The sequence below is a fragment of the Micropterus dolomieu genome, linkage group LG10 (assembly GCF_021292245.1).
Source record: "Micropterus dolomieu isolate WLL.071019.BEF.003 ecotype Adirondacks linkage group LG10, ASM2129224v1, whole genome shotgun sequence".
In the NCBI taxonomy this organism is placed as follows: domain Eukaryota; kingdom Metazoa; phylum Chordata; class Actinopteri; order Centrarchiformes; family Centrarchidae; genus Micropterus; species Micropterus dolomieu.
The window spans coordinates 15,244,053-15,272,052 of record NC_060159.1 but is presented as its reverse complement, the minus strand read 5'-3'; the positions used below and the strand labels follow the sequence as shown (position 1 = coordinate 15,272,052).

Below are 28,000 nucleotides of genomic sequence, written 5' to 3'. Positions count from 1 at the left end.
AAACAAGTCAAATTTCCTTTACATTTCATTTACTAAGATTTCAGTCCTGCTACTGGCTGCTAATGGTATTTTCTTTCCAAGTGAGTTTGATATTTTGATGGTAAAAGCACAACACTCACAAAGCTGTGTTTTAAGCACATTTCAGTTCACTAAATAGGCACATTTATTGTTACAACCTCTTGGTGTAGCGGGCCATGTCCCAGGCGATGTAGTCGATGCAGTTTTCTGGGGGGAGAAACTGATTCAGGTTGATCACAGCTGGGTAGAGCTCTTCACTCAGAATCTTCTCATGTTTCCTTTTTTCTCGTTTCTGTAGCACAACAGAGAGACATGCGTATGTCACATGTATGACTGACTCACCAAGGAGTGAAGAAGAGCTCATATAAAAAGGTGTTAATATACAGTTATAATAGGATCCCGGTTGCTTAAAAGGAAACGTGAGGACACCATGTCAGACATGTGACAGATGTTTGTCCTCTTTTATGTATTCACAAAGATCCATTCAGGTCTTCTTCCAAAACAGGAACAATTTACAGGATCCAAGCAGAGTTGGACATATACTATGTAATGGAAAGCACAGAACAGAAAATAAATGCTGCAGATAGATATATATAATAAGAGGTCAGCTCTGCAGGATATCTGTGCAAATTGGATATTATGCAGCAAAGAGTGGGATTAAGAGCTAAAATAGCTGTTGCATTTGGAATGTTAATACAGTTAAAGTGGAAATTAGTGCAAATCATACATATTAATAGATGGTTAAGGTGACCACCATACTTTACTTCATTTAAAATGCTGAATAGTACATTTTACACTGTTCAGTTAATCTGTTAATTTAAAGCAATTATTCTCCTTTGGCAAATTTTACAAGCATACTTGGAATGACAACAAGATGATGTGTGACGGTCTTGTCAAAAATGTTCGTATAGCACACATGCCTGTCTAAATCTTGTTGGTGTTTGAGTAAAGCATTACTGGGATAAGGTCCAAATCCACACTGTCTGAGGAGATGGAAATATTACTCTGAAAAGCTTGACTGTTGGTTTTATTGCCTCTGAGGTCCAGCTATTTAATTAATTGATAAAGGGGGAAACCATAATAAACAAATAAAAAATATAAATATGTATACATTTATATATTTTTATATTGTTGCTAATAAAAATGCATGCACACACTCCAAGTCTGCCTCTGTCACCTGAAGTTACACTGCCCATTAACTGATTTCTCCACTCATTGTGCCTTTTTGACTGATCACCTTGGGTGATAATGGGCTTGGATGCATCATTTAGCAGCTCAGACCTCCATCCACATATCCAGCAGTGCCAAAGCCACACCGCAACCAGGCAAATTACTGATGCACGTCCTCTTTCCAATCAAGCAGAATGTGTCATACAGCCTGGCGCGCGCACACACACACACACACACACACACACCTTATCTAGCTGATCTCTTATGCCACCATTCTCCAGTAAGAACACCGAGGTCAACAAATCAGCTACTCCTGGATGTCCCAAATTCAAAGCTTAAAAATAAGGGCGACAGAGCCTTTGCAGTGGGTGCCCCCATCCTATGGAACAACCTCCCCATGCATATTAAAGCTGCACAGACCCTACAAACGTTTAAATCGCTGCTTAAGACGCACCTATTTGCAGTAGCATTTAACCTTCGTTAACCTGTTTTCTGATGTTATAAAGTGTTGTTGTATTGTTTCACTTTGGTTGTAGTAATTTTTATACTTGTTATTTATGTATTTGACATCGACCCTGTTCAGCACTTTGGTCAACTGTTGTTGTTTTTAAATGTGCTATAGAAATAAAATTTACATTGACAAACACACACACACACACACACACACACACACACTATTTGTAGGCACAGATGATAGACTAGAAATACACTACACATGCACCTATACTCGCAAAAGCACACATGTACTGTCCGCAGGTATAAACCAGCATACAAATGCCACAGTAATTATCAGACGTAGTACAAAAGTTGCAGTCACAGATCATGAATGATATTGCGAATCCAAACAGTCACACATGCACATACAGGAGGGGGCTATACATTTTAATGGTCAGGAATGGGCACTGTAATAACTTTAATGTATTGTTGTGTTTAATGGCTCGCTTTTATCCTTTTTTCTCATCTTTATTCGTCTTCCTTTTGTGTGTGTTTTGGGCTCAGTGCTGGGTAGTTACTGCCATCTCTCTTTCTCTCAAAAAAGAGAGATTTTGCCATTTTTGACTAAATTAAATATTTGAAAAATATCTATGTGGGGAGAAGTTATCTCCAGCAGGCAAAATAAATGGATCTTTATTAAGTCAGCTGGTTGGAAAACTCATTCACATGCTTGGCCATGTGCGCTCTTATTCTGCCTCTATGTCTATCTTCACACACACACACACACACACACACACACACACACACACACACACAGAGAGTTGACACCACCGAGCCAACCCAAGTCACCACCGTGGAGAGATGGACGGTCATAATTTCATGGTTAATTGCCAATTCCTTGCTCTATCGGTCTCTCTGGGATAAGAGAGAGGGTGTAGTGTATAAGCAGGACGTCCCCTCCCTTACAGTCTACACATATCACATGGCTGCAGCTTGTGCGGACCTCTGAAGTCTGCGATTGGTCCCTTGTCTCATGGCTCCCCTTGGGAGTGACAACGTGAGCTTGAAACCCAAGCTCCAGAGTGTCTGGCCGTGTGCCCCTGCATGTGTGTGTATATAAGCGAAAAGGCAATGCAACGGCTAGTAGAGCTGTGGCTCAAATGGGAAATGTCTAACAGCGTCTCACACGAGGATGAAAAAAAAAAAAAAAAGGATCAGCATACAGAAACTCATGCAAACTTTTGTTTACTTTACTTGAAGCATTCTAATCATACTTAAAGCAGCATACTTAAAAAAAGCTTGTTTTTCAGAATTCAAAAGCAGCATATAGATGTTGACTTTACAGCATTATTATTATGTGAAGGGACAAGGTGGAGAAAGCAATGCGTCTTCCCTTTCATCACTGCTGTGTGTGTTTTTGGAACAACACAGAGGGAGATCAATATTCAAGTTACCATTTTCAACTGCTAGTAATTACCAACCACCAGGAAAGTCTTTCTTGATTATCTCCACAGCAACAACTAAGCCCCAATAACAACCCAGTGCTTGGCCAATTACACAATCACAGCTTGTGCTATTAGCGAATGAAAAACATTTCATTCAAAGGCACCTGAACAATCCAAAAAGATCCACATCTGTGGTTTATATATCGCTCACACAAAGAAGCTAGTCCTGTCATAGCAAATCCCAGCATTTTACAACCTGGGTCTCTAAATAACAATAGGTTAACAGTTAACAGTAGAGCATTCTTGCTTGCTTTCTGCTTTTTGTCCATTTGTCTTCTTATCTTGCCATCATTTTTTAAGTGACCTGTGGTTGTTGACATTTAAACAAAACAGAATATAGATGGCGCTACAAATTAAGGGAGGTGAGGAGGGGTAATCTCAAATGAGCTAAAATTGAAACATTCTGCATTGTGATGTGGTTTAACTAGAGTAGCCTATATATGCAGGTGGTGTTGAGCTGTAACTCAATTTACCAGTGTTTCATTAGAATTATCAATATGATTCAAATTTGTGTAGCAACAGTATATGAATGTGAACAGGTAATAAGACTGTCTATGCCCTGCAAATATTCTCTTGATAAGGATTTTTTAAATGCAATCTAACATTTTCCCACTACGTGTGCGATGTTAGTTTTTTTTTTTCTTTCCGTTATAATAATGTAATACTGAACCACCGCATTTTGTTATTACACATGTTCAGGAAAAGGGGATTCATAAATGTATATATAATTTGCCACAGTCAAAATGTGTGCGTGCGTGTGCATGTATGTCACCTTGACCAGGTTAAGGATGATGATTGGAGAGCCAAACCGCTGCAGCATCTGGTCAAAATGGAGGGCAGCTACATGAGAGTATGGGTCAGCTTGGTCCACTGAAAGAGAAGTCAAACTGATTGTTTAATATTTAAAGTCATTCAGAGTCTCTCAGTATTAAGTAGTTTAAAGTTATAATGTATCAGAATGCGTTTCATTTGACATAAAAATTTAAGAAATGGCAAGCTATATCATTCTGAATTCAGATCAGAGGTTTGTGTATGTGCGTATGACAGTTTGATTGATATGATTACAGTTTAAATTGCATCCAGTTCCTTTTAGAAAAAAAACCTCAAGGTTCTACTTGTTTTATTGGGGCCAACATGTTTCATACAGGCACACAATGAGCAAGCAAAGTTGCTTCTGACTCCCGCCTCTAGTCCTGCTCATTGTTCCGGGTTTCATGCGTTCACTTCCATTTTCATTCTTTCCATTCGTTCCTTTATTTTGAAATCATGTTTAATGCCACCATTTGCCGCTTCTTGCGCAGCCCCACACCTGCAGCCTGCCGTCAAAGCGGACCAGTGAAGCAACCAGAAGAAAGATTAGAGGAAATATGTCAGATCGTCCCACAGTTTACCTCACACAGTTGCTCACTGTTATTCAAAAGCAATACAGAAAAGGAGCAAAAGCGCGTGGTTTTCAAGTTCGCTTCACTAGCATTTGATCATCATTTTGTCCACTGTACTTGTGCTAAGAGTTTGCGTCAACATAAAGATGGGGCAACCTAAAAGATTCTTATTGTACATCAGGAAGGGAATGTTGATAATGATGATGACGACTATGAAGAAGAGTCACCTATAAAGGTCATCTCCTTCACAACCAGGGAATTTGCCCACTTCAGGGCAGTCATAAACACATATGGCTGTGGTTATGAAAAAACGAGTCTTCACAATCATGGCAGAGATGATGTAATAGGCGACGCATGGTGTGATATGTTCTCTACATCCACAGGCACGGAGCTCCAACTATCTATTCGCCACGTCACTGACCTAGATTCGTCTAATAGATGTTATTCTATGCTCCCTGTGTCAAAATCAAATAATTATTACAACTGTACTGAACGTTGGTTTTATGTCAGTTTCACAATACTCATGTGAGTATTAACTCCAACTGAAGTCTCTACTCTCAGTCACAATGTCAGTGTTTTTTTTCCAATGTATTCTTAATTGTTTTTTTCGTTTTTAAAAAGAAAGAGAAAAGTATTTGGGGACAAATCTGTGTGTGTCACTGATTGAGCACTGAACACCAGCCGGAGCACGAACAGACAAAATTAGCAAACTTGCCCAGGAAATCAGCTCACAAGCCACTGTAGGTAAATTTTTAAAGGAATAGTAATAATAGACACTTTGGGAAATACACTTATTCCCTTTCTTGCTGAGATCTTCCTCTCATGTCTGCATCATGAAAATGAATCTAATGGCACCAGCCACTTAACTTAGTTTAGCAAATGGACTGGAAACAGGGAAACAGCTTTCCTTTTGTGTTAATTAGTGCCCTTTTTAGAGGCACTGGTGGGCAGGTTTTGTTACCTTTAGACAGAGCCAGGGTAGCTGTTTACCCCAGTATCCCGTCTTTGTGCTAATAAAACTATTCCTTTATACTGTTTAATGCGCTGCAGCTGAGTAGCTTAATAGCTATCTAGCCTAACTGATAGTGGGGCCTGGACAATGGTCACTCACTCAAAAAGCCAACGACGTGTCCTTGTTTGAAAAGTTACATAAGAATGAGACATTAGCAGAAAAGCTAACGTGGGGCGTCATGCAGCAGGCAGCAGGCTGCTGTCTGGCTGTCTGCCTACAAGAGTATGACAACAAGCTGTCCATCTACGCAGACAGAAAACCATGATGTCAACTGGTTACAATCATAAAAACATCATTTAAAATAATAATTTTCTCCATTTGCTTTCTGTCTCCCCCCCACCCCCACCCGCAACTTAATCTCAGTTGGACTATAAAGGATTAGGTCCACCTTCTGGGAAACGCACTTGTTTGTTTTCTTGCCGAGCGATAGGTGAAAAGATCAGTCACTCTCGTGTTTGTGCGCGAGAGCCACAGATGGTTTAGCTTAACGAAATGACTAGAAACAGCTAGCCAAGCTCTTTTTAAAAGGTAACAAAACCTGCCTACCAGAATATCTAAAGCTCACTAATTAAAATGTTATATCATATGTTTGTTTAATCAGTGCAAAACCAAAAAGGGGGGAAACAGCATGTTGCAGTTTTACAGGGGGTTATGTGCCAGTCTGTTTCTTGATTGGGCGCAGTAACACATGCAGAGTCATGAAAGTGGTATCAGTCTTTTTAGGAGATCCCTAAATGTCTATAGTGACACTTGTAGCAGAACATCAGTAACGTAGTACATAAGATACTATTACAAAGTCCTCGAAGCAAAAGCAAAACCCAACATGAATAATATCTTGGATCTCTCTTGATGTTTACTTCATTTGCTCAAATATGCATTACTGAATGACAATTAAGAGCTTTTAAGCGAAGGCAAAAATATCATTAAAAAGAGAAAGTGAACCAGGTATACCAATACCAAGGGCAAACTGTGTCAAACTACATGTACTCACACAGTGAAATATAAATCGAAGGTGCAAGAACTGGCCATCATTTGGGAAATGTCAGATAAGGACTGTCTGTAAGGATCAAAGTGGGAGCAGGATGATGAGACACAGAGGGATCTTAGGGACACGCTCAGTATCTCTGTCTCACACAAGTGAATGTCATCTTAGGATAAATTAAAGGGCAAACTGAGGAGGGTGTTATGATTTAATATAGGCATTGTACACATGCAAGCACCACTGACTTCCTGTGTATACACACACACACACACACACACACACACCAGAAACACACAGCAGTTTCCAGTGTCATAAGACTCAGTGACCTGATCACCTCCCTCTGGCCCTGGATTTGTGTTTTTATCCTTCTCATAATGACACAAGAGAATGGATACAAAGAAAACCAAGAGGGGGGCGTCCTGCCTTCACCTACTTCATTTTTATTTTTTTAAGCTTTGTCCCAGTGGTTGAGAAGAATGGCCCTGGCATAAAGTAACTCTCTTATTTAAATGCAGTTTTTCCAATTACATTCTTCCTCCACCAGTACAAGGCTATTACTGGTCCTGTCCTGGAACAGCTGCTTGAATGAATACATTGGGCTTTATATACATAAAAAGTTAAATCCCTACTGTGGTACTGAATGGCTAACCACTCAAAGAGGATACATCTGTATCTTTCATTTGTAATCTGTCTTTATGTATAAGTAGATATGAGAAAGATGTTCCATCAAAGCCAACTCTCTATCTTTTCCATTATAAACAGATGTTGGGCACCTTAAGAAGCACAAAGCCCATCAATAATCCAGGCCATGATACCATTTTTTTAAGAAAACATACAATAAAAAACAACGCATGATGTTTGATATATCAAACCAATTATTCTAGTGGACAAGCTGTTAATGTACAAAGTAAAAAATACATCTGGTGTCTTACATCGTATTGGGGGTTTTGGCATCATGGTGGAAATGTCCTGGGACCAGTAGAGCGGGACTGAACCTCGCACCTGGACGTACGATGAGTAACTTCCTGCAGTGAATGACATAACTGAGGCGTCATGGACGATCTGCTCGGTCTCAACCTCATTAGCCACATCCCCCTGGAAACAACAGAAAAACACAAAGAAACCAAGAACAAGGTTGAGAAAACAATCTTACTACAAGGTCCATTTAGCAGCTGTTCTGGAGTTTTCCATCAAATTACATGGTCTTCATCAGCAGATGGTGTTTGCTATATTGTCATGGAATTGTAGATGTTTCTCATTGATGTTGATGATCTCCTTACATTACTCCTGCATTCTTTGCACTCTGCTCATTGCACTATTGTCTCAATCTGTCTATATTGTTTTTGTTTATAGTGTGTAAATTCAAATTAGCTTTATTGGCATGAATGTGTAACAACAATATTGCCAAAGCATCATACATACAACATAAGAACAATCAACCAAAGTGTAAAGAAATCAAAGCGTATGTGTGTGTGTTTGTGTTAAAAAAATATACATATTAAAAATAAAATAAATAAATAAAACAGTAAGCGTGTGTGTATATATGTGTTCTCTATACTGTAGCCTGTGTCTGACTTTATTATTGTATTATTGTATAAGTAAGCAAATCTTGAGAAATGTACAATCCGAGTCAAATTCCTTGTATGGCCTTGTATCCTTGTAAACTGATTCATATTCTGACATCATATCGTCAACTACCTTTCTAGACTTGATTCTATGTTTTAATAAAAGTAATCACACCCTGTAGGAAAGCAGGAGATGCGTTTGTATGGGAATAATCTGTAAAATAAAGACCTGTATACTCATTTCAGGTGGAAGTATCTCCAGTTACTCAGAGCTACCAGAGCTTCATGATGATAAACATATATCCAGTAAGAGCTCTGAGGAAATGCAGATGCACAAACAATCCAAAAGGTGCACAAAAATGATATAGGCCTTTATAAAGTTTTAATCCTGTTGCCTTAATTGTTTCTAATGCAGATCATTTTCTACTCTGCATTACAATATTTTGCCAACTGCTGTTATAAATAAATATTTAAAATGTTTGATGAATTTTTTAATTAATCTTCTACACCCATGCAGCACTTTTATTATATACAATAAGAAGCTTTTAATGTGTTTATCTTAATAGTCTACATGTTTTCAAAAAAGGAGCTTTACACACAACCTTATCAGAGCTAATGATAATATTAGTACATTTTAGCACGCCATATTCAGCTTTAATCATATAAAATGTAATTTCCCAACAACAAAATTGTGGCTAGTGAAACACTGTGTGGCTAGTAACTAGCCACATTGGCTAGTGAGCAAAAAAGTTAATGTTAAGCTCTGGTTATAACCATATTACAAATTACATGTTTGCAAAATATGTAATACATCATGTATTTTGCACGAATCAAATTCCTAAATACTGGTTTCCCATGTACACTTTATTTGTCTTTTTGCAATAAATATTTAGGGAGGAAAAAAAGCCCCTCCCGTCGCAAGCGCTATGGAGAAGCGATGGCGACCGACATGCGCTGTTGGTTCTCGTGCTAAATAATACGTGTAGGCCTCCATTTGTCCAAATTTCTCTTCTTTTCTTACTTCTAGTCAACTACTACTACTTCTAATGTTACTTCTTCTACGTACATATTCAACGTAGTGACGAAATGTGCTCTGTTGTGCAGTTTGTCCTTTTGGGTTACTGTAGAAACATGGCGCCACAACATGGCGACGTCCATGTAAGGGGACCTGCGGTGTATGTAGATAGAAATGGCTACGGTAATAAAAACAACTACGGTTCATTATGTAAGGTGTTTATACACCATTGAAAACATAGTTATGGATATTATATTGCATTTCTGTCAATATATCCTCCTAAATATTAAACACTGAACATTTGCCATACATGATCAGGAAAAATGGAAAAAGAAAATAATAGTAAATGGTAAAAAGCACTGTTCTGGCCTTTTGATCATCAAGTAAATCTGCACTTTCACGGCAGACACAGCAGGATAATTAATAATATTAGTAAGGGCTGCACTCTCTTTAGCTTACTGATACACATAAATGGAACAGAGCCATTAATAACAATATTCATTACACCTGTGCTTTTCCAGCTATGACAAGTCAGTCTGTTGTGATAAAAGCCAATTAAACAGTATGCTACAATGAAAAAGTTATAATTTTGTATAAAACGACTACTTTACATGGCAATGAAGCGGGAACCTGTGAAAACTGTGTCCAACCTAATATCAGATTAGCAGTCCAAATAGAAAGAGGAAATCTATGTTTGCTCCAACAGTTCTTTCCTCTGCCCACCACACACCCACACGGACACTCATGCATTCTCAAGGAAGAGGCAGCGGGTCAAATTAATTCCCTGTGATCAACCTGAGTCATCCCAATCATCCCGCGGGCACTAAGCCCTGCCTCCACCATCTATTCTTCCCTGTTGCCACGGCAACCGCTGTACCTCGCAGTTGGCTCCTCTTTTGAGGAAGCGGGTCCCGGCAAATTTGCTGGACCGCCTGGCAATGAGGGTGATGTGAACTGGTCGGCCGTAGATCAGAAGCTCTGTATTTGGTGGGTAAAGGCGGAATAATGACAATAATACATCAAACAATCACGTGTTTGTGTACACACACACACACACACACACACACACACACACTATAGTACTTCCCACCTAAACCATAGTCTTGTATTTGTCCTTATTCAGAAATTATTATTTTGCATCTTAAATCAGTGGAAAATAAACAAAAGCACCATTAAAATATTTATAATACTGATATATCCTTAATCAACTCAAAAGTACATGCAAGTAAAAAAATAAATAAATAAATAAATAAATAAAAGCAAACCCATGAAGACGTTGTGCTGCAGTCTGAGGTGTCACTCAGGTATGTAAGAATTTAAATTATATCAGTTATTCGTGAAAAGCATGTTATGTTATTACCCAAGTACAGCAAGTTACATACATATACTATGTATGTATACATATGCATACATAGATATGCAAGATCCAGCTTAAATACAATGTTTGTTCTTATGTACAGTATGAACATTTTGGAAAAAAACGAATTAATAAATCCTACAAAAGTTGTTTTATTTTAATGACGCAGAATGTCTTTTTCAAAATTTGCCCCCCACCCCCCACTACAAATTTCTGCATTTGTGCTATCCGCCGAGTCTCATATTATTGCACCCATCAGTCCTCTCATGCTCTCAGAAAAACAGCACTGAAGGCCAAACAGTTTCCAGGAATTGTCTAAACTCAAAGCGCCCACACAATTTCACTGTGACAGCACCCAGCCTGATAAGAGAGACAACAGTGTAGAAGCACTGACTGTAAAGTGCACCTTAGTTTATCAGCCTGAACACAAAACCTAGTTTTAATTACTGATAAAAACTATGATATATAATTGTATTTTTTTTGACTAAAAGGCAAAAAGGCAACATATTTTAGACCGCTTAATGTAATTTATGCAAAGGAGACTTGATGGTAAATGACTGAACCTAAGGCAGATTTCTACCATAGTAAATCAGACTGTTTACTCTGCTCTAGTCAAGTCCAAAGCCCCTCTGCAGCAGTAACCCATGCATCAATACTACAAAAGCTTCTCAAAACTAGCAGAAGCTACAGAAGCACTGAATTCAAAGTGAAAAACATTCAAACAAACATGTATGCATGTACAAACACGAGTTTTGTCTTCAACCCAAAAAGAAAAACTGTGTTGCTTGTCTGATTAAATATGCACAATGTTGCTGCTTTTTTCCCGCAGATAACAGATGGCGAGATTATGCAAGTGCCAGTGTTTACATACCTGGTGACCGTTGCTTAATTACCATAATACTTGTTTTGCTAAAGCCCTAAAAACAAACACAAATTGCTTCTGCAGTTTTGTGGTGAATCACACACACTCTTGCTCACAGTGCAATCCACGTGCTCTGATGGAAGCCGTGAACAGTTCAACAAGTTATGTTGAGGCTGAGAGACGAAGAGGGGGAGTACTGACAAAAGATGACATTGTGAGAGATACAGTTGCATTGCATCTTCTACTAGTGTGATCAAATCAGTGAATGCTGATAGATGTCCCCACAAAGCTCCAAGGTCTGCATGGCTCACACAAGTTTATTTTAAAACCCAAAGGCAACAAGGGGATAATGCCAATTAAAAAAAAAACACACATTAATAATAACGTAAAAACAAAAGGTACTTAACAATGCTCAAAGGATACTGGACTGGCCACAAAAGCCGTGGATTATATACATGAGCCAGTCATGATGCACTATGTCCTTGACTCGGTCCAGCAGCTTCCCATTCCACACGTACTTGTAGTACGGCTCGTTCTGGATGCCGTAAACCACTGTGGCGGAAGAGAAGGAACACATGTAAAACCTCTGGATCGTTTTACTGGGTCAGACCGAATTATCATCTAGAAATGGAAAAAAGCTAAGGTGACGCAGGCTGTGGAACAAGAGTATATTTAGAAACGTTCATATCAAGTTGCTGTAACTTGGGATTAAGCTTATGTTGTTGTATTACTTTATACTTTACGTCAGAAATCATAGAACACATTAGGCAAGGCAAAATGAATTTAGTTAATTCAGTGGACTTCAACAAAACAGGCAAACATGCAGTAAAACAGATAACTGACGCCTCTGACTGTGGCGATCATATCAGTGAAAGTCCACTTTTCATACAGCAACAGGAAAAACAATTACACTAACATTATATTTATTATAGGAATAGGCTTATTCACTACACAGGCAAAACACAGAGCTACATATCTGGTCAAATTTAACATTAAACCTAATCGCTTTTGATATCTATTATATTAAAGTTAATCGTGCCATAGAAATGTGCTTTTAAATTTGCAACAACAACAAAACAGAGCAAAAAACTATAGATCAACAGCAAATACAGCTGAAGCAAGAGAGCCCACTAGCATTATCAAGCAAAAGCTAGCTAATAATTCCATAGCTAGCCTGGCTAAAAGTAAAGCACAATCCCTAGCTGTTATTGTAATTGAAAAATATCAGTTTTGATGAGCTTGAATTTTGGTACTTCAGTTAGTTATTCCACGTAACAAAGAAGAGCTTAACTAAATGACGTGAGAGCTAAAACCAGTCGAGATGAAGAAAAAAAAGCTAGCTAAACTCCCAAAAAGGGTAATTAACTTAGGCAGATTTTAATAGCTGCCATCTCAGCTTTTCACCCAGGGCTCTCAAGTTTTATCAAAAGTTTAGAGTGAGATAAGCAGTTAGATTTTACCTATAGTTAATAACTGACCCGAACAAATATAAAGTATAACAACAATAGGTAGATCTGATAAAAGACAATTTAAATATAAATACTTATATTTCAAAAATACAAATAGATCAAAACTAAAAAGAAATTTGGCCCCAAACGAACCCACTGAACAGCAGTGCTGTACACATAGGCCTACAGTAGGATGGCAGAAATTGCCCTATGCATACACCAAGCTGTATGAGTAGGCTTCACGTTTCAGCTTATGAATGGTGTTTTGTGTTGTGTTGTAATTGTTTGTTGCACATTTTAATGCCTTGATGACAGGGGTAGGGGGCTCCCACTTAGAGCACTGTGGCTCAAGGCCAGCCATTTTCACCATCATGATGGATGAAAGCTTTCCGTCCAGAGCCAAAATATAGAAAAATATCTCAAGTCCTTTCCTTAGTTTCAGGTAGCTACAGCTAAGCCCAGTGGTGGACAGTAATAAAGTAGTACCGTACTGAAGTACAGGTATTTGTACTCAACTTGAGTATTTTCTTTTCATGCCACTTTCTACTACTTCACCACATCTCAAAGGGAAATATTGTAGCTACGTTTTACTTTATCTGACAGCTTCAGTTACTAGTTACTTTAAAAAATGAGCTTTTTACACACAAAACGTATGAAGAGTTTAAAAAATAGGATGTTTTGATATAAATTAAATTACTTAAGTCCAGCTAGTAGAACTACATCAGTTAGGCTAATTGACAGAAATTTAATTGGCAACTGGTATTAGTCATTTTTTATGTAAAAACATTTCATGGTTCCAGCTTCACAAATGTGAAGATTTGCTGCTTTTACTTGATTATTTTAATGTATTTTTAATCATTTTGAGGTTTGGACTGACAAAACAAGCATTGTGAAGGCGTCACTTAGAGAACTGTGACAACATTTCTCACTATTTTCAGAATTTATTACAATCGATTAATGGAGAAGATAATTAGCTGATTAAAATAAAAATAATCATCAATTGCAGTCTGATACAAAATAGTTCATCCTCAACCAACTACATTAATGCATGAGGAATAATAATCTAATGATATAATATATGATAGTATAACATATGGGACATTTTTCTTTCTGCTTTGAGTAGGCTAATTTTATTTTTAATTGGCCACTTCTACATTTTCCAGCTTATAGCCTACTTACATACCTTTACTTAACTTTTTCAGTGCAGTAGGCCTTCCTGCAGAGCATTTTTACAGTGTGTACCTTTATTTATTTTTTAAAGGATCTGAATAGGCCTATGTTACTTTGCTCACCCCTGGCTAAAAAAGCCAAAGCTTCTGGTTGCAAAGAGGTTGGAGAGTTTTTGACTGCATCAACAATAATTTAGCACGCATTTGGCTACACTCCCCAACATCAGCTGCTCTCACCATCTTTGATCCTAGGCAAGTGATTTCGTCCAGGAATGCAGGAAATTTTTAAATATGTTATGACATTTGACAGCCAGTCAGAAAACTTCAAACCCTTTTCTCAACTTCACTGCTTTTTAGTTACAACAAGTATCCCCTATAATGCAAGTTTATTGAACATCAGTAATAAATCTGAGTGAAAGCTACATCCAGCCTGTTCACTCTGGCCCAGGTCTTAGGAGGTCTCCAGCAAATAGAACAAACAAAAGTAAAGTAAGGGATGCTGATTAACTTTTGCTCACCTTGCGTAGGCAAACCCTCTTCTTCAAAGATGTCAAAGCTGTCCTGCTTGCTCTGTGTGTGTACCTCTTCCTCAGCTGACGATTCTGGTGATGACCAAAGTTCAAATGGCCTCTGCAGCAAAGTCAGGTTGTACTGCAGAGAATGACTCAGGTCATAGCTGTAGCTGCAGGGTACAACGGCATTATCATTTAAAACAAGTACAGCAAGTACTGTCACATAATGTATTTAAGATTCAGTTAAACTACAGAATTAGAGGTTAAAACAATTCCACTACACATTGTACAATTGGAAATCTCAAATGTGTTTCATGTCAGACAAGATGGAGTTGTGACCAAAAAATGCTAGCTTTTGTTAGACTAAATATGCATGTACAGTAGGATACATGCAATATTAAACCTAAAAAAAATCCTTAGTTGCTCAGAAAATTCTGTCTTAAAAATTCAACAAATTCACATGGAAGACATGAAAACTTCTCACTGAAACATTCAATCAATTCTTCTGACTGTGTGCAGACTCCTCGTGACAACCAAGGGCACACTTGTAGAGTTAGAAAACAGGAAAATGAAGGTCAAACAAACCAAAGCTATTTTTAGATGTTACTAGGCCTAATGTAAGGCTTGGGCATCATAACACGTGGCTGCCTTGTGTTGAATTTATGACATCTTGAAGAAATCAAACTTTTCATTCCATACTTCATTATTCTTTTTCCATTCTATATAAAAACAATCTGGATCCCAGAAAGCTAACCAGTTGTGCATATGCTACTCTTTATAAAAAAAAATTCAATTCAACTAGTAGTTGAAAAATAGATTAAAAAAATGTCTAGAACCGCAACATTAAGAAATTATCACCAAATTTCTGAACAGTCACTCTCTTCTTGAAACATGGCCTAACTTTGCACCGAACTTTGGTCAAATCAGTACCCATGTTTTTCAGATATGCTGCAAACAAACTGGGCGAAAAATATAACTCACTGATGAGGGTTAAAACTTAAAATGTTAAAACCTTGCTGGTGTATAAATGGCACCGTAAATGTTCTTTTTGTTCTCGTTTTTTGTGAGAATATTTTTCTTACCTGAAGTAGAAGTTGCTGGACAGGTCCACGTTCTGAAAGATCCGCACGTATCTTATGTATCAGAAAAAAGAAATCGACAGATCAAAGTTATTAAGCTTTTATAAGATTAGTCGATGTGCCAACATGATTCTGTAAATTTTGTAGAATTATTAATGTGAAAGCGATGCATGTTGCAGACTCATATAAACCAAACTGTACAACAACTTATCTAAGTAGGTGTATAATTTTTACTAATCTTACAATTTCCCTTCATTTCATACTTTAAGGGAATGTTGGAAAGTTCATAAAAACTGATTTTCTATTGGAGTTCTACATAAATGCTTCCGTGTTGAATGCTGCTACATTTGCCAAAAAACTTTTAATCTTCACTTTTGACCAAGGGAAGACAAGCTTCAATGGACAAAGAGTCACAAGCTCTTTTAAGACATAGAATACATTCCCTTGCTTGCTTTATCTAAGTTAAAGTGATGGCTTTTTGTCATTCAGACATAGGTGCCTTTTACCTCAAACTGTCGGATTCTTAAAAAAATGAGTACCTGGCTTCATCAGGATGTGTTGCTCTGACCGAGTCATTGGGGATGTAGATCATGCTGGTGTCTTCAATTTTGTAGATGGAGTGGCCACCGATGTCGGCCATCTTTCGACGCTTGGTGATCAACACAATGTAGTAACCCTCGAGGAAACGTACAAACCCTGTCGAGAAAAAAATAAAATACTATTTTAAAATCTTTTAGAATAAACAAATCAAAAGCAACTACCCTACTCCACCTTACCACTGACATAACCTGAGATATTCATATGATACCACTGAAAAAAAAAAACCTCTGAGTAAGCTGATATATAGGTCAACCTTTCTGCTGGCGTCAAACAACTGAGCAACTCTGTTTGTGGAGGTGGATCATCAGTGTTTGGGTGTCATACATCACTAAATTACCTATACACACCAATCCTTGTACTCTTACATAATTAAAATCTGACCCAGAAAGTATCACACAACACAACAATGATTTGCTTTCAGCTTTTGATGAGCTATTTTCTCATCTGTGACATTCAGTACATGATAGATGGTTGTGGGTGATGTCTGTGTTTTTTTAACAGTAAAAGAATATTATTAGTTCATATAAGAGTGTCTGCTAGACATATGCTTTCATTTTAGTGTATTACTGCTCAAGCAAATCTATTGACAGACGAAGTGTCACAAATGCAATTTTGCAACTGATTAGTGCCCCAGTATTAATGTGCTTTAAGCTGACTAGTGAAGGTAAAGAGGTTCATATTATGTTTCCACACAAGAGAGCTGCAAATGCAGGTGCATACAGATGTAAACTCAAGGTTAAATATTTCAGTTTCCTCCTTCATGCTTCCAAAATTTGTCAATCAATGTGCTTTTTTATAAATTGGAACAATATAAGTAAAAGTATAGTTTATGCATCTAATGGACTGTATGTGTGCCACTGCAACAAGTAGTGGCAAATAAAAGCAAAGTTAAATTAGCACTCCACTCACGTTGTTCATGGTAATTTACTAGTGACAGGGAATACTACTCAGCCTGTGAATGGTACGTGTTACGCAGCTCTTAAGAGAGCATTCTTAAATCTAAGAACTTTCTTTTACCAGAAAGCCTGCATTACCATCTGGGGGCATGGAGTTTGAAAGCAGTGGAGGGAGGGTCTAATGCTGCATTCACATCTTATTTAATGGATGGTAGAGATTTCCATGTATACACTAGCAGACAACTCGAGAGGGTTTGAGTGTTTAAAATGTGTGTATTTCTAATATATCACCATGTATTAATCTAGCACTGCGTTCCTAAACCACTGTCAGACTCATGATGGACAGTTTTAAAAAATGGATCAAAATCGATGCAGCACAACCAGAGATATCGTCTTTTTTATTCCATGTATTCTTCTTCCTTGTAAAAACCTGATTAGTGGGCAACAGAGATCTGGTAAGCTCACTTTTCTCTATCTCCACATCCCCAGATGTATATCATTTTCAAACTTCAATGCTGACTCAAGTGACATCACTTGAGGCAATTTATCAGACTTCACACAGCTCCCCTTGGAGACACAAAAGTGTAGCAGTAGCACTCCCAAACACCAGAAAACAGACATTGATTGAATTTGGGTTTAAATACACTTAACGAAAGACTTTGGCTCTCATGAAACATCTATGTTTGTTTGGTTTTGAGGTTGTTACATATTACGCGTCAAGTAGGATCTGGGTGCTACTTACAAGTTGGAAATGGGTAATTACAGTTACTCTGATATGACATGAATGTGACACAATGAAAAATAATTGTGAAGTTGCATTATGGGAAGTGTAGTATCCAGTGTTGTTGGAGGTTGACTCATACTAGGGACTGAAGGTCAATATATCTTAGCCATTTTACAGGTGTTCCTACTCTAACTAACTGTCTGTTACGGACCAATTACACTCCCATTTGCCAAAGACCTGAAGGGTCCACCGAATGCATTGGGAACAATGAAAAACAGTGCGGTGAAAAAATTGATGAGGTTGACTAAATATGAAACTAACAACTAACATTTGACACAGGTCTAAGTCTAACCCTGCTCAGATATACAGTAACCTACATAGCTGCATCACTCCTTTATTCCATATAACACGGTGACTTTGGCAAATTGCGGCTTGTGTAAAAAGATGGCATTAGCACACAATGGGAAAAAAAAAAAACATCTCATTGATTTAAGCAGACGTCAAAGTCAGAATCTGTCTGTGTCAGTGTGACCGACCCATCTACATCCTCAACGATGACGCTAAATTATCTTAGATGGGTTACTATTATGCCCTGGAAGGGCCTCGCCAATATTACTTGACAATTGCTAGCATCTTTCTTATCCAGAAATGGAAGTGTAAACTGCCCGATACACACAGAGGATGAACTGGAAAGCAGAAGAGACTGTAAGATAAGTTACAAGACTGTTGTAATGTATTTATAGCCACACTAGCGCCGTTGCTCCATAGATGGCAAGGTCAGTCTGTCAGTCAGCAGGTCCACCACTTTGGTCGAGACAGGAATATCTCACTAGTGGAGATTGCCATGAGATTCATGGTCTCCAGAGGAAGAAACCCACTGACTTTAGTGAGCCCCTGACTTTTCCCTAGATGTTAATTTTTGTGGTTTTGTTAAAGCTGTCGTAGGGAAGTCTTTTAAACATTACTTTCTTTGTCATATTTACTAAAATTCTCATTATATCCTGAACGTATTACATAAGACAAATAATCTGTGGAAATATTTTTTGATTCCTCTGGCTCCTCCTTCTGCTCCTAATGCCAATTGCTAGAAACCACTACCCCAGTTCAAAATGACCAATCAGAGCCAGGAGCAGTGTCTGTCACTGCTTGTACACTCGCTTCGCTGCCCCCCTCCTCGCGCATGTTCTCAGTCAAGCTCAATATCCTCAGCAGTTTGTATCCACAAGTGGCAAAGAGGTATGACAACAAACAGTGGGGAATAACTTTTGAGAGGGACAGTGGTGTACTAGCTTCTCATCTCGCTGCTAGACATTTTCGCAGCTGCCTCTGAAGCCTGGGGTGCTCTGCCCTGGGCTGCAAAGCGTTGAATGAGCTTCTTTGAGAAGATTAGCGAGAGCGGCCGGGTTCTTGGGGAGACTCTCTCTGGGGTGAGTGAGCCCACTCGGGCTGAGGTTTTGCAGGGCAACCAGCTCGTTCTTGTGTGTTTGGCGGCGGGGCTTAGCGGAATGGTACGAGCAGCAGAGAGAGCAAGGTTTTACATTGTATGTTCATTTGTTACCAAGTGTTGCTTTAAACTAACTTGGGGAAAATGTTAAACATATAGTTTTGCTAAACATCTGCATGTTAGCATTAAACTGACCACTGAGCTCAAATCAACACGGTGAAGTACAGTATCACAGAGATGCTAGCATGGCTGTAGACACTAAAACGTATTATACATGTTTTTATGTTAATTGGCTGGTTTGGTCGTGCTGGTAGCAGTGTGACATGACAGAAGGAAAGGTTTGCACAATCTTATCACATCTGCATTTTAATCAGCGTCATTGTTGGGGAGAAATAGGTGTCATTAGACAGTAACATCTTTGGAAAAAAGTTGGTTCGTTGAGGTCAAAGTTTGGTTTCATTTGATTCAAGCTCATTAAAGTGGTATTGGATTGGATTATTTGTTTGAAAAGGGCAGAAATTGAAAATAAATCAAAAAAGCGTTCTTTCGATTTTCTTGTTTTGCAGAAATAAGGAAACATGCATTCTAGCAATTGCCAGATCTTGGATTCCTAAGGGCCCAAAGAATAAAAGTGCTGTTAATTCACTGATGAAATATGCTTGATTAGATAGTGTTTACTAATTACTGTCACATGCATGATTCATTTGAAGGAGCAATACATGCAGGAATCTACCAAAATCCCAAATGTCCGCAGTTGTTTTCTCACAAAAGCTTTGAAAAACAAATTACATACAATCAGGGCAGAGAAGCAAAACACATTACAGGGAAAATATCAAGGATCAATAATGAAGAGTCCTGATTAAATCACCAAGACAGGTTTCTGGGAAAAATTCAAACCCTCTTCTTTTGTGCGTATTAGAACGTATGTTAACACGAAACGTAGGTCTAGACTTGACTGGTCATGCAGCACGTACGTGAAACTCACTGCTTTCTGTCACACCAGTTACTTTCCATACAGCAACTGGGACGTACAGAGTCACCTACAAGTGCTCAGTTACACAAACTTGTCATGTAACAAACATTAGCTTTCATAGACAGAGAGAAAAATTTGATCTGAAAAAAATCAGAGTGACCCGTGTTCCATGTCTTGGGTTAACAAAAGGCCAGAAAAGAGACACTATAAAAGCTTTAAACAAGCTTTATGATTGTACTAAGTTGAAACTAGGTTTGTAGGGCAATGTCCAAAGCACAGGCACAGAGGATGTGAGCTTTTTTCCCTCCAAAATGACTCCGTGTTGGGCAAGTTACTCAGAAATTGTAATACATTACTAGTAGTTACTTATTGCTACTTAAAAAAGTAATATTATTACTTTACTTATCACTTGATGATAAAAGTAACTAGTTACGTTACTATATGACTTTCCAGTGTTTCCCACAGAATGACGGGGGCGGTATTCTAATTTTGGACAGGTTTGTGCAGCGCGCGTGCGCGCACGAGCGAGCGAGCGATAGAGAGAGAGCGAGCGAGCGAGCGCGAGAGCACCAGGAGGTGCTGCACGAATATATGCTCCTCAATCAAATATTATTTTAAATATGCTTAGTAAAAAATTATTTTTTTTTAAATTTGTGGCGGGCAGTGTTGATAATTATCCAAATTATAGGCTAATTATGGGAAACACTGCTAATGGCAGTAGCTACTTACAGCTGTGGAAAGAACGCCTCTCTCCCTCATTCTCCTTTCTTCAAGTCAGGTGCCACTGACCTGCCGCACAGTCGTGGATTCAGGTCAAGGATGGTGCGTTCAGTAACGAGTAACGCAGCGTTACATGCATTAGTAACTAGTAAGAATATTACTGTTTTAGAAACAGTTTTAGTTACACTACTTAGTTACTGGGAAAAGTAATATTATTACAGTAATGCGTTACTGCCCAACAATGCTCAAGAATGATTGATGTTATTAACAGTTTTTTAATTACATTGCTCACCCTGTTTATTCAACACTAATAGAAATGCTGAAATTAAAAAGTGTTGAATGTCAAGGTTATTTTTAAATAATACAACACAGTTCATTTGTATATTAAATACAGTGCCTATTTAAAGTATTCATCTCCCTTGGAATTTTTAATAATAATTATTATTATTATTATACATTGAATAAGAGGGGATTTCATGTGGCTTTTCTGACCCAGAAAAGACCCTTTAATGCCCAAATGAAAACAGATCCTGACTAAATGATATGAATTAACAACAATGTAAGATACAAAACAGTTTTTATAGGCAATGTACATCACAACTAGAGTAATAGGCAACTCTCAACAATATTGTTAAAGTTTCTTTTAACCTGACTTTATCCTTTCTACAGAAGGAAAGGGAAAGTAATTAAAATGTGAAAAAGCTTCTTGCTGCTTCTGAATACACCACTGATGGTCATGATTTGAAACCTGAAAATTGAACATTATAAGCTTTCCAAAGGTAGCAGCAGTGGTAGTAGCATATTGAAGCAAATTACATTATACTGCCAGATGTTCCTTTTATGTTATGGTTTTCCATCTCCAGCACTTAATTTGCAAAACCAGGTCAAACACACACAACTGTGGAACTTAAGAGGAGGTGCATTTTGCTTTCACTGTGCCCCACAATGGTTGCTGCTGTGCCAGTGAGGAAGAGAGTGGAGGGACTGTACTCACCCACAATGCCAAAGGCTGAAACAGCCCTGGACAGGCCAGAGGAACCCTTTTGGCCAATCTTGGTGCGGTTGCCCAGGTCCAGGCGGCCCAGCAACTCCCGAACCTCTTGCTGGTTGTACACATGCTATAGACACACACACACACACACACACGAATAAAGCTGTAAGCAGTTTCTGTTACTTTACTTATTTAAGAAAAGCTGCTGCTTATGGGGGACACATTTTCAACTAATAACTTAATTCAGAGCCAGTGAGATTCGTACAATAGAATATATGTCTGTGCAATAAAAAGTAAATGACTAGCAGGCCTTGTTTAATCAATGGCCCCAAATTTTCCACAAAAGACTTTTAGATTGATCCTCAGTGAAGCAATTAAGACACAAAATAGATTTGCTGTTCTTTAAATCCTTTCTGCAATATTGTAATGAATAAACAGTAACGGTGTTTTCTTCATTATTCAGTCGTAAGACAAAATGCAAAAAGACCATCAACCTTTACATGCTATCTACAGCTATCTGCACAGAAAGCTTCTTCATCCAGAAGTAAAGTAATGTACCATACATGCTACAGTACTCGTGTATGAATTTCTTTGTCTCTTTATGGAAGTAAATTAGTTTTGCAAAATGCAATAAGCCAAAGAAAGTTAATGAAAAACCAATCATTAAGGGTATTCAGTTCGCTGTATGTTTATTAATCTCAGGAGTATAAAAAGGTTCTCTGCAGCCTTTTATGAGTGCCAGCTTTGCTTACATATGAACTGAGACAAAGTGAATAATGAGGCTACGTTTCCAGCCTTAAACCTGCTCACCTCCACTTCCTCATCACATTCTCAAGCATCCACACTGTGTTTATAAAATACTCCACTATGCCAATCAAATGCAAAGCAAACACGGTTTCCTGAGGTCAGTATAATACCTGCAGGAATGAGAGGGTGGGGTGATGGATATTTAGTCATGGATGTTTCATAATAACAAAACACATCATAATCATAATCACCCACAACAAGAACAAACAAAATCACCCCCCAGCTTATAGATCCTGGTAATGAGCAGTGGGGAAGAAAAGGAGGTATGCTCAGCACTCATCAGCTCAGCTGTCATCCACAATACACTTGGGAGAGGCTGAGTGATTGTACAATTTTACCCCAAGCGTGCTTTACTGTATTACATAAGCACATACATTAGCACTTTACAAACTCTGGTCGAAAGTCTGTACTTACCTTATCGTCTATGATGACCAAGTCTTTCGGTTCTGTGCGGTCAATCTTCAGGACTCTGTGTTTGGTCTGTGCCTGATTGGTCCCCACCAGAAAATACCTCTGGAAACAAACATAAAGGAATGACTGCACTATAACTATGACTAATGACTGCAGAGATGCCCCATGTAGCCTACATACATGCCTCAGGGAATATGTGCACAGTGAACACACTAGTATTCCTTTCACTTGTGCGATTGCATAACATTTTGTGGATACTTGTTTCAAGCAGAAGAAGCTTTCTAACGGATGACATTCGATTAGATTCAGTCCCTTCAACCAATTTTAAGGTTTAACACAATAGGATCATGTGTCTTAGAGAAGACATGTTTTCAAATGTCAATAGACGGAGTCTTTGTTATTACAAGCCAGCTTTCTACAGTACAGTCCCAATTGTTAAAGTCTCACATTCTTCAGGCCTTTTTTTCTTATAATGTGCAACATTTTCTCTCCACAATGAGCCCTCCAAGTAGAAATTAATGCATCAGAAGCCAGTGATATTATAGACAAAGGGAAAACAAGGCAGTCATCAAACAGCTTTGGAAGTAATAGGGAAGAAAGAAATCCTGTCCCTTCACACTATCTATGAAAGCACTGTCAGACACACAAACAAAACTCTGAAGGACCCTTCACACATCAAATATTCCTAAGATTCATTATTTACCTTCAGGTAGACATTATAGAGCTAGCAAAATGTAAAAGCAACCACTTTAAGCTTTCTTCACTCCCAACTTCTATAACACAACACAACAAGCAACCAGCTCTATCGTTACCTATGTAGTGTCTCATAAGTGAGGAGGCACTGTTGCATTTTAGTTATAAATAAGTAAAATAATTTAGCATTTAGCTGACGCTTTTATCCAAAGCGACTTACAACTGTTATATATGTCAGAGGTCGCACGGCTCTGGAGCAATTTGTGGTTAAGTGTCTTGCTCTGGGACACATTGGTAGATGTTACAGAAGGAATCGAACCCAGGTCTCACACACCAAAGGCATGTGGCTTATCCACTACCCAGTCACATTATTATCTATGCATTATGAATTTTAGGATTTAATTCCTCATTTCTATAAGGTCTATGTATTCATATATTTCATCTCACAAGGCATGTGCAAGATTTCACAAATGCTTTTTATTTTTTGGTTGCACGTAATTCATTACTGTGCCTTTGGTGTACCACTGTTTGTATTGTACTAGCTGACTGAAGCTCTGTGTAGCACTACTGCCCAAGCCAAATTTCCCCTCAGGGACAATAACAATTATCTGATCTTATGTAATCGTATATGAGAATATACACTGGATTTGGTAGCTACAGTCCAGAGCACATGTGGCCACAGCACAAGGTTACATTGTAATATGTTCCTTATTCAGATCTGTGTCTTCCTGGTATGACTTTTCTTTCAAGTAATTTTTTTCACACTGGGCTGCGAAATGGTTTGGATTTCATGTCCACCAAGGAGCGTTAAATTGGAACATCTTGTATCAGTGCAGTCCGCAATCATTAGAGCCATTTTGTCCTGTTCCACACATCCAAGTATCCTATCTATGAAGCCATCCGCTGTTTAGTAAAGGCGGACCGTTCAATAACAGATTATGATAACTTAACTGTGACAAATGTTCTTCTGCCTTACTGTCCAAATGTTTGTAACTAATGATGAGAGCCATCAAACGCCACGTTATAGCACACCTTCAGCTTAACACTGGTGCAATCTCAGTAGTTTAACAAATTGAGAGAAAATGCATTGGCAAAACAAACCACATGCAATTAGGAAAATAGGAAAGAAGGATGCACAATAACGTCTCTGTCAACTGCCTGTCAAGTCGGGCAAATTGTTCTGACTGTCTTGACAATCATGCAAACCCATAATAGTATGGAGGTCATGCAAAAACAAAGTAGACTTGTGTATATTCAAATTTGGACAACCGTGGAAGTGTTTCCTTCCTTGCCCATGCACTGTGAAGCAACAAACACATATTATTCAGTCTCAAAAAGATCTCCCATCCACACACTGCCAATTCTATTAAAGAGGGGAATACCAGAAAACAAGATTCTTATGGTCATCACAGATAAAAGGGAGCAACATGGTTGTTGTATTCAGACCAGAGAAAGAGGATCCTAGCTCTTCCAGTAATTCAGAAGAGGATGAGAGGAGTGAGGGAGAATATGAGAATGAGATTGAGGAGGAGGCAAGGTAAGACCATAATGGTAATGGCCCATATTAAAATAATTATGAAGTCCTCTGTTTCTCAGGTATGGAAGTATAGATGCACGGAGTAGACACCCTGTTTTGTTCACACATTACAGTGGGTCGTCAACATGATGTCTCTTGGAAAAGGTGAAAGCAGATGTCAGAGTGTCACAGGTCTTCAGTCCAGCCAGCTCTGTGGACTTACCCTCATTAAAGACTGTATGACAAGATGGTCCTGCACATTTCAGATGGTTTCACACTTTCTTCAAGTGAAGGATTCTGTGGCCCAAGTTGAAGATGAGATAAGTTGGGATTGACTCCTGCCAAGTGAATGGATCAAGATCTCTTGCGGCCCTTTGCTAAGCATTCAAAAATCACTTAAAAGTGATACGCTGTCTCTGTCTTTGATTGCGCCAGCCTTTCTGGATTTGATCACTCACCACTCCAATTTCTCTCTGGGATCATCACAGAGACCTGCATGGTCTGGCAGACAAAATCAAAGTTATCCTGGAACAATGCTTCAGCTGCTTCCTAATTCCAAGTTCTCTCCACTTGCAGCTGCTGCTTGTTTTCTTGACCCAACAGCTGCTGGAGATGCTCTAATTGAAAACACAGATGATGGATCCAGGAACTATTGATGAAGCAGAAAAATGTGTCCTCAGTGCAACAATATCAACAAAACATGGGGAGGATGAGTTGGATAAAGACGATTGGGAAGCATAATTGAAGGACGTTAAAGAGGCGCAACCCTCAAAGCAGCCGCGATTTGGGTTTTTGTCCAAAAAGTAGGCATCCTCCAAACTGTCAAACCCACCCATGGCCAACAGTGCTCAACAGGAGATGAGGAAACACATAGAGGAGTTTTCATTGGAGAAGATCTTACGCTGCAGAGAGACAAACTGGAGGACGCTGGAGTAGACTTTCACCTCTCAGCCTGGATCCTGGACTACCTCACCAGCAGACCACAGTTTGTGAGGATTAAGGACTGTCAGTCTTACAAGGTGGTGTGCAGCACTGGGGTACCACAAGGAACAATGTTGGCACCCTTCCTTTTCACCTTCAACACCTCAGACTGCTTCCTCTAGAAGTTCTCTGATGACTCTGCCGTCGTTGGTCTTATCTCTGATGGGGATGACAGAGTGTACAGAGAACTGAATCAGGACTTTGTGGACTGGTGCAATCTAAACCACCTCCTTATCAATGCAGCAAAGACTAAGGAGCTGGTGGTGGATTTCCGCAGGAGTAAGCATGTCTCCACGGTACCTGTGAACATTCAGGGGGTGGACATTGAGACTGTGGACTCCAACAGGTATCTTGGTTTCCAGGTTAACAATAAACTGGACTGTAAAGACATTGTTAACGCCCTTTACAAGAAGGGCCAGAAGAGACTGTTCCTGCTCAAGAGACTAAGGTCTTTTGGAGTGCAGGGTACACTCCTGAGGACTTTATATGACTCTGTGGTGGCGTCAGCCATCTTCATTGGGGTGGTATGCTGGAGTAGCAGCATTACAATGGAAGACAGGAAGAGGCTAAACAAACTGGTTCTGTCCTGGGATGCTCACTTGAGCCAGTAGGGGTGGTGGGTGAGAGGAGAGTGAGAGCCAAGCTCTCATCCATGTTGGAGACCTCGTCCCGCCCCCTTCATGCATCACTAACATCACTGAGCAGCTCTTTCAGTGGCAGGCTGATACACCCACGCCTTTTCTTCCTGCAGCCATGAGACTTTATAATCAGCACTGTTAAGCATTAAACAGTAACCACAACTCAGAGACTGAGTGAAAATCTATGCACATTGTCACTTTGCCTTGTTAATATTGGAATTTGTTTTTATCTGTTTTAAAATCTCAAGGAAAAGCATGCCAACATGCATATAGTCACTTGCAGTGTTTCATATTTGGTAATTTGTTTTATAGGTGTAAAAACATTTTTAATTATAGTATTGTATAATTTATTTTTGATACTGTTAGTAATATGTTCAATGTCACTTATCACTTTACTTTATTCCATGCTATCCACTTGCTGCTGTAATGTTGAAGTTTCTCACCTGTGAGACAAATAAAGGCTTATCTTATCTCTTGAGAAAATTCTAGACAAGACTAAAATGTGACTTTAAACCAACTACAATTTTCAGTAAGCAACTATGGGGAAAAAAACTACATTTAATTTTTTTGTCAAAATGAACACTGTACATTAACCGTACTGTAAATTAACACTCGCTTGCTGCCATCTAGTGTCTGCTGTCATGTAATCACAATCCTACAGGAGGTCTCCAGTCTTCTCCACTCGTTTGTTTACGTGTAACTGGATTTTTTCCCCTCATCTTGTTCTTACAAAACAGCACTTTGTCTATGTAGAATGAACTAATCATAGACTGTATGAAGGTACCTAATTTAACAGGAAGCATCAGGAGTGCCAAAAAGTAACTTTAACATGACAGAGATGTGTCATTTCATTAAAAAAAAAAAAAAACTTGTTTGGCAAATTGCAAGTGTAACATATGAACAGAGATATCAGAAGTTTGGGGAGGCACGATGAGACAGCGATATTAACAGCATAAAGATCATGGCAGACTTACGGCTCTGGTTTCATACAGAATCATCCTCTGGATTCCGCTGATGATACCTGCTGCCTGAGGCATTTTTATCCCTGTAGCCTGCCAACAGTCACAATCCAGAAGAGGCAACAGAAGAGCTGCA

At 38.7% G+C, this 28,000-nt stretch overlaps 1 protein-coding gene across 1 annotated transcript in view; it reads right to left on the bottom strand.

The window, feature by feature from the left end:
* Positions 1-28,000, bottom strand: part of fig4a (FIG4 phosphoinositide 5-phosphatase a) — a 67,719-nt gene that overhangs the window by 39,245 nt on the left and 474 nt on the right. Inside the window, exons 2-12 of the mRNA XM_046060202.1 lie at positions 27,880-27,995; positions 23,081-23,179; positions 21,863-21,986; positions 16,051-16,207; positions 15,515-15,565; positions 14,439-14,602; positions 11,727-11,855; positions 9,962-10,062; positions 7,437-7,599; positions 3,901-3,998; positions 177-310 (exon numbers count right to left, since the gene is read on the bottom strand). Of these exons, the coding sequence (XP_045916158.1) occupies positions 177-310; positions 3,901-3,998; positions 7,437-7,599; positions 9,962-10,062; positions 11,727-11,855; positions 14,439-14,602; positions 15,515-15,565; positions 16,051-16,207; positions 21,863-21,986; positions 23,081-23,179; positions 27,880-27,942 (1,283 nt within the window). The 5' untranslated portion in view covers positions 27,943-27,995. The remainder of the gene's footprint in view (positions 1-176; positions 311-3,900; positions 3,999-7,436; positions 7,600-9,961; positions 10,063-11,726; positions 11,856-14,438; positions 14,603-15,514; positions 15,566-16,050; positions 16,208-21,862; positions 21,987-23,080; positions 23,180-27,879; positions 27,996-28,000) is intronic.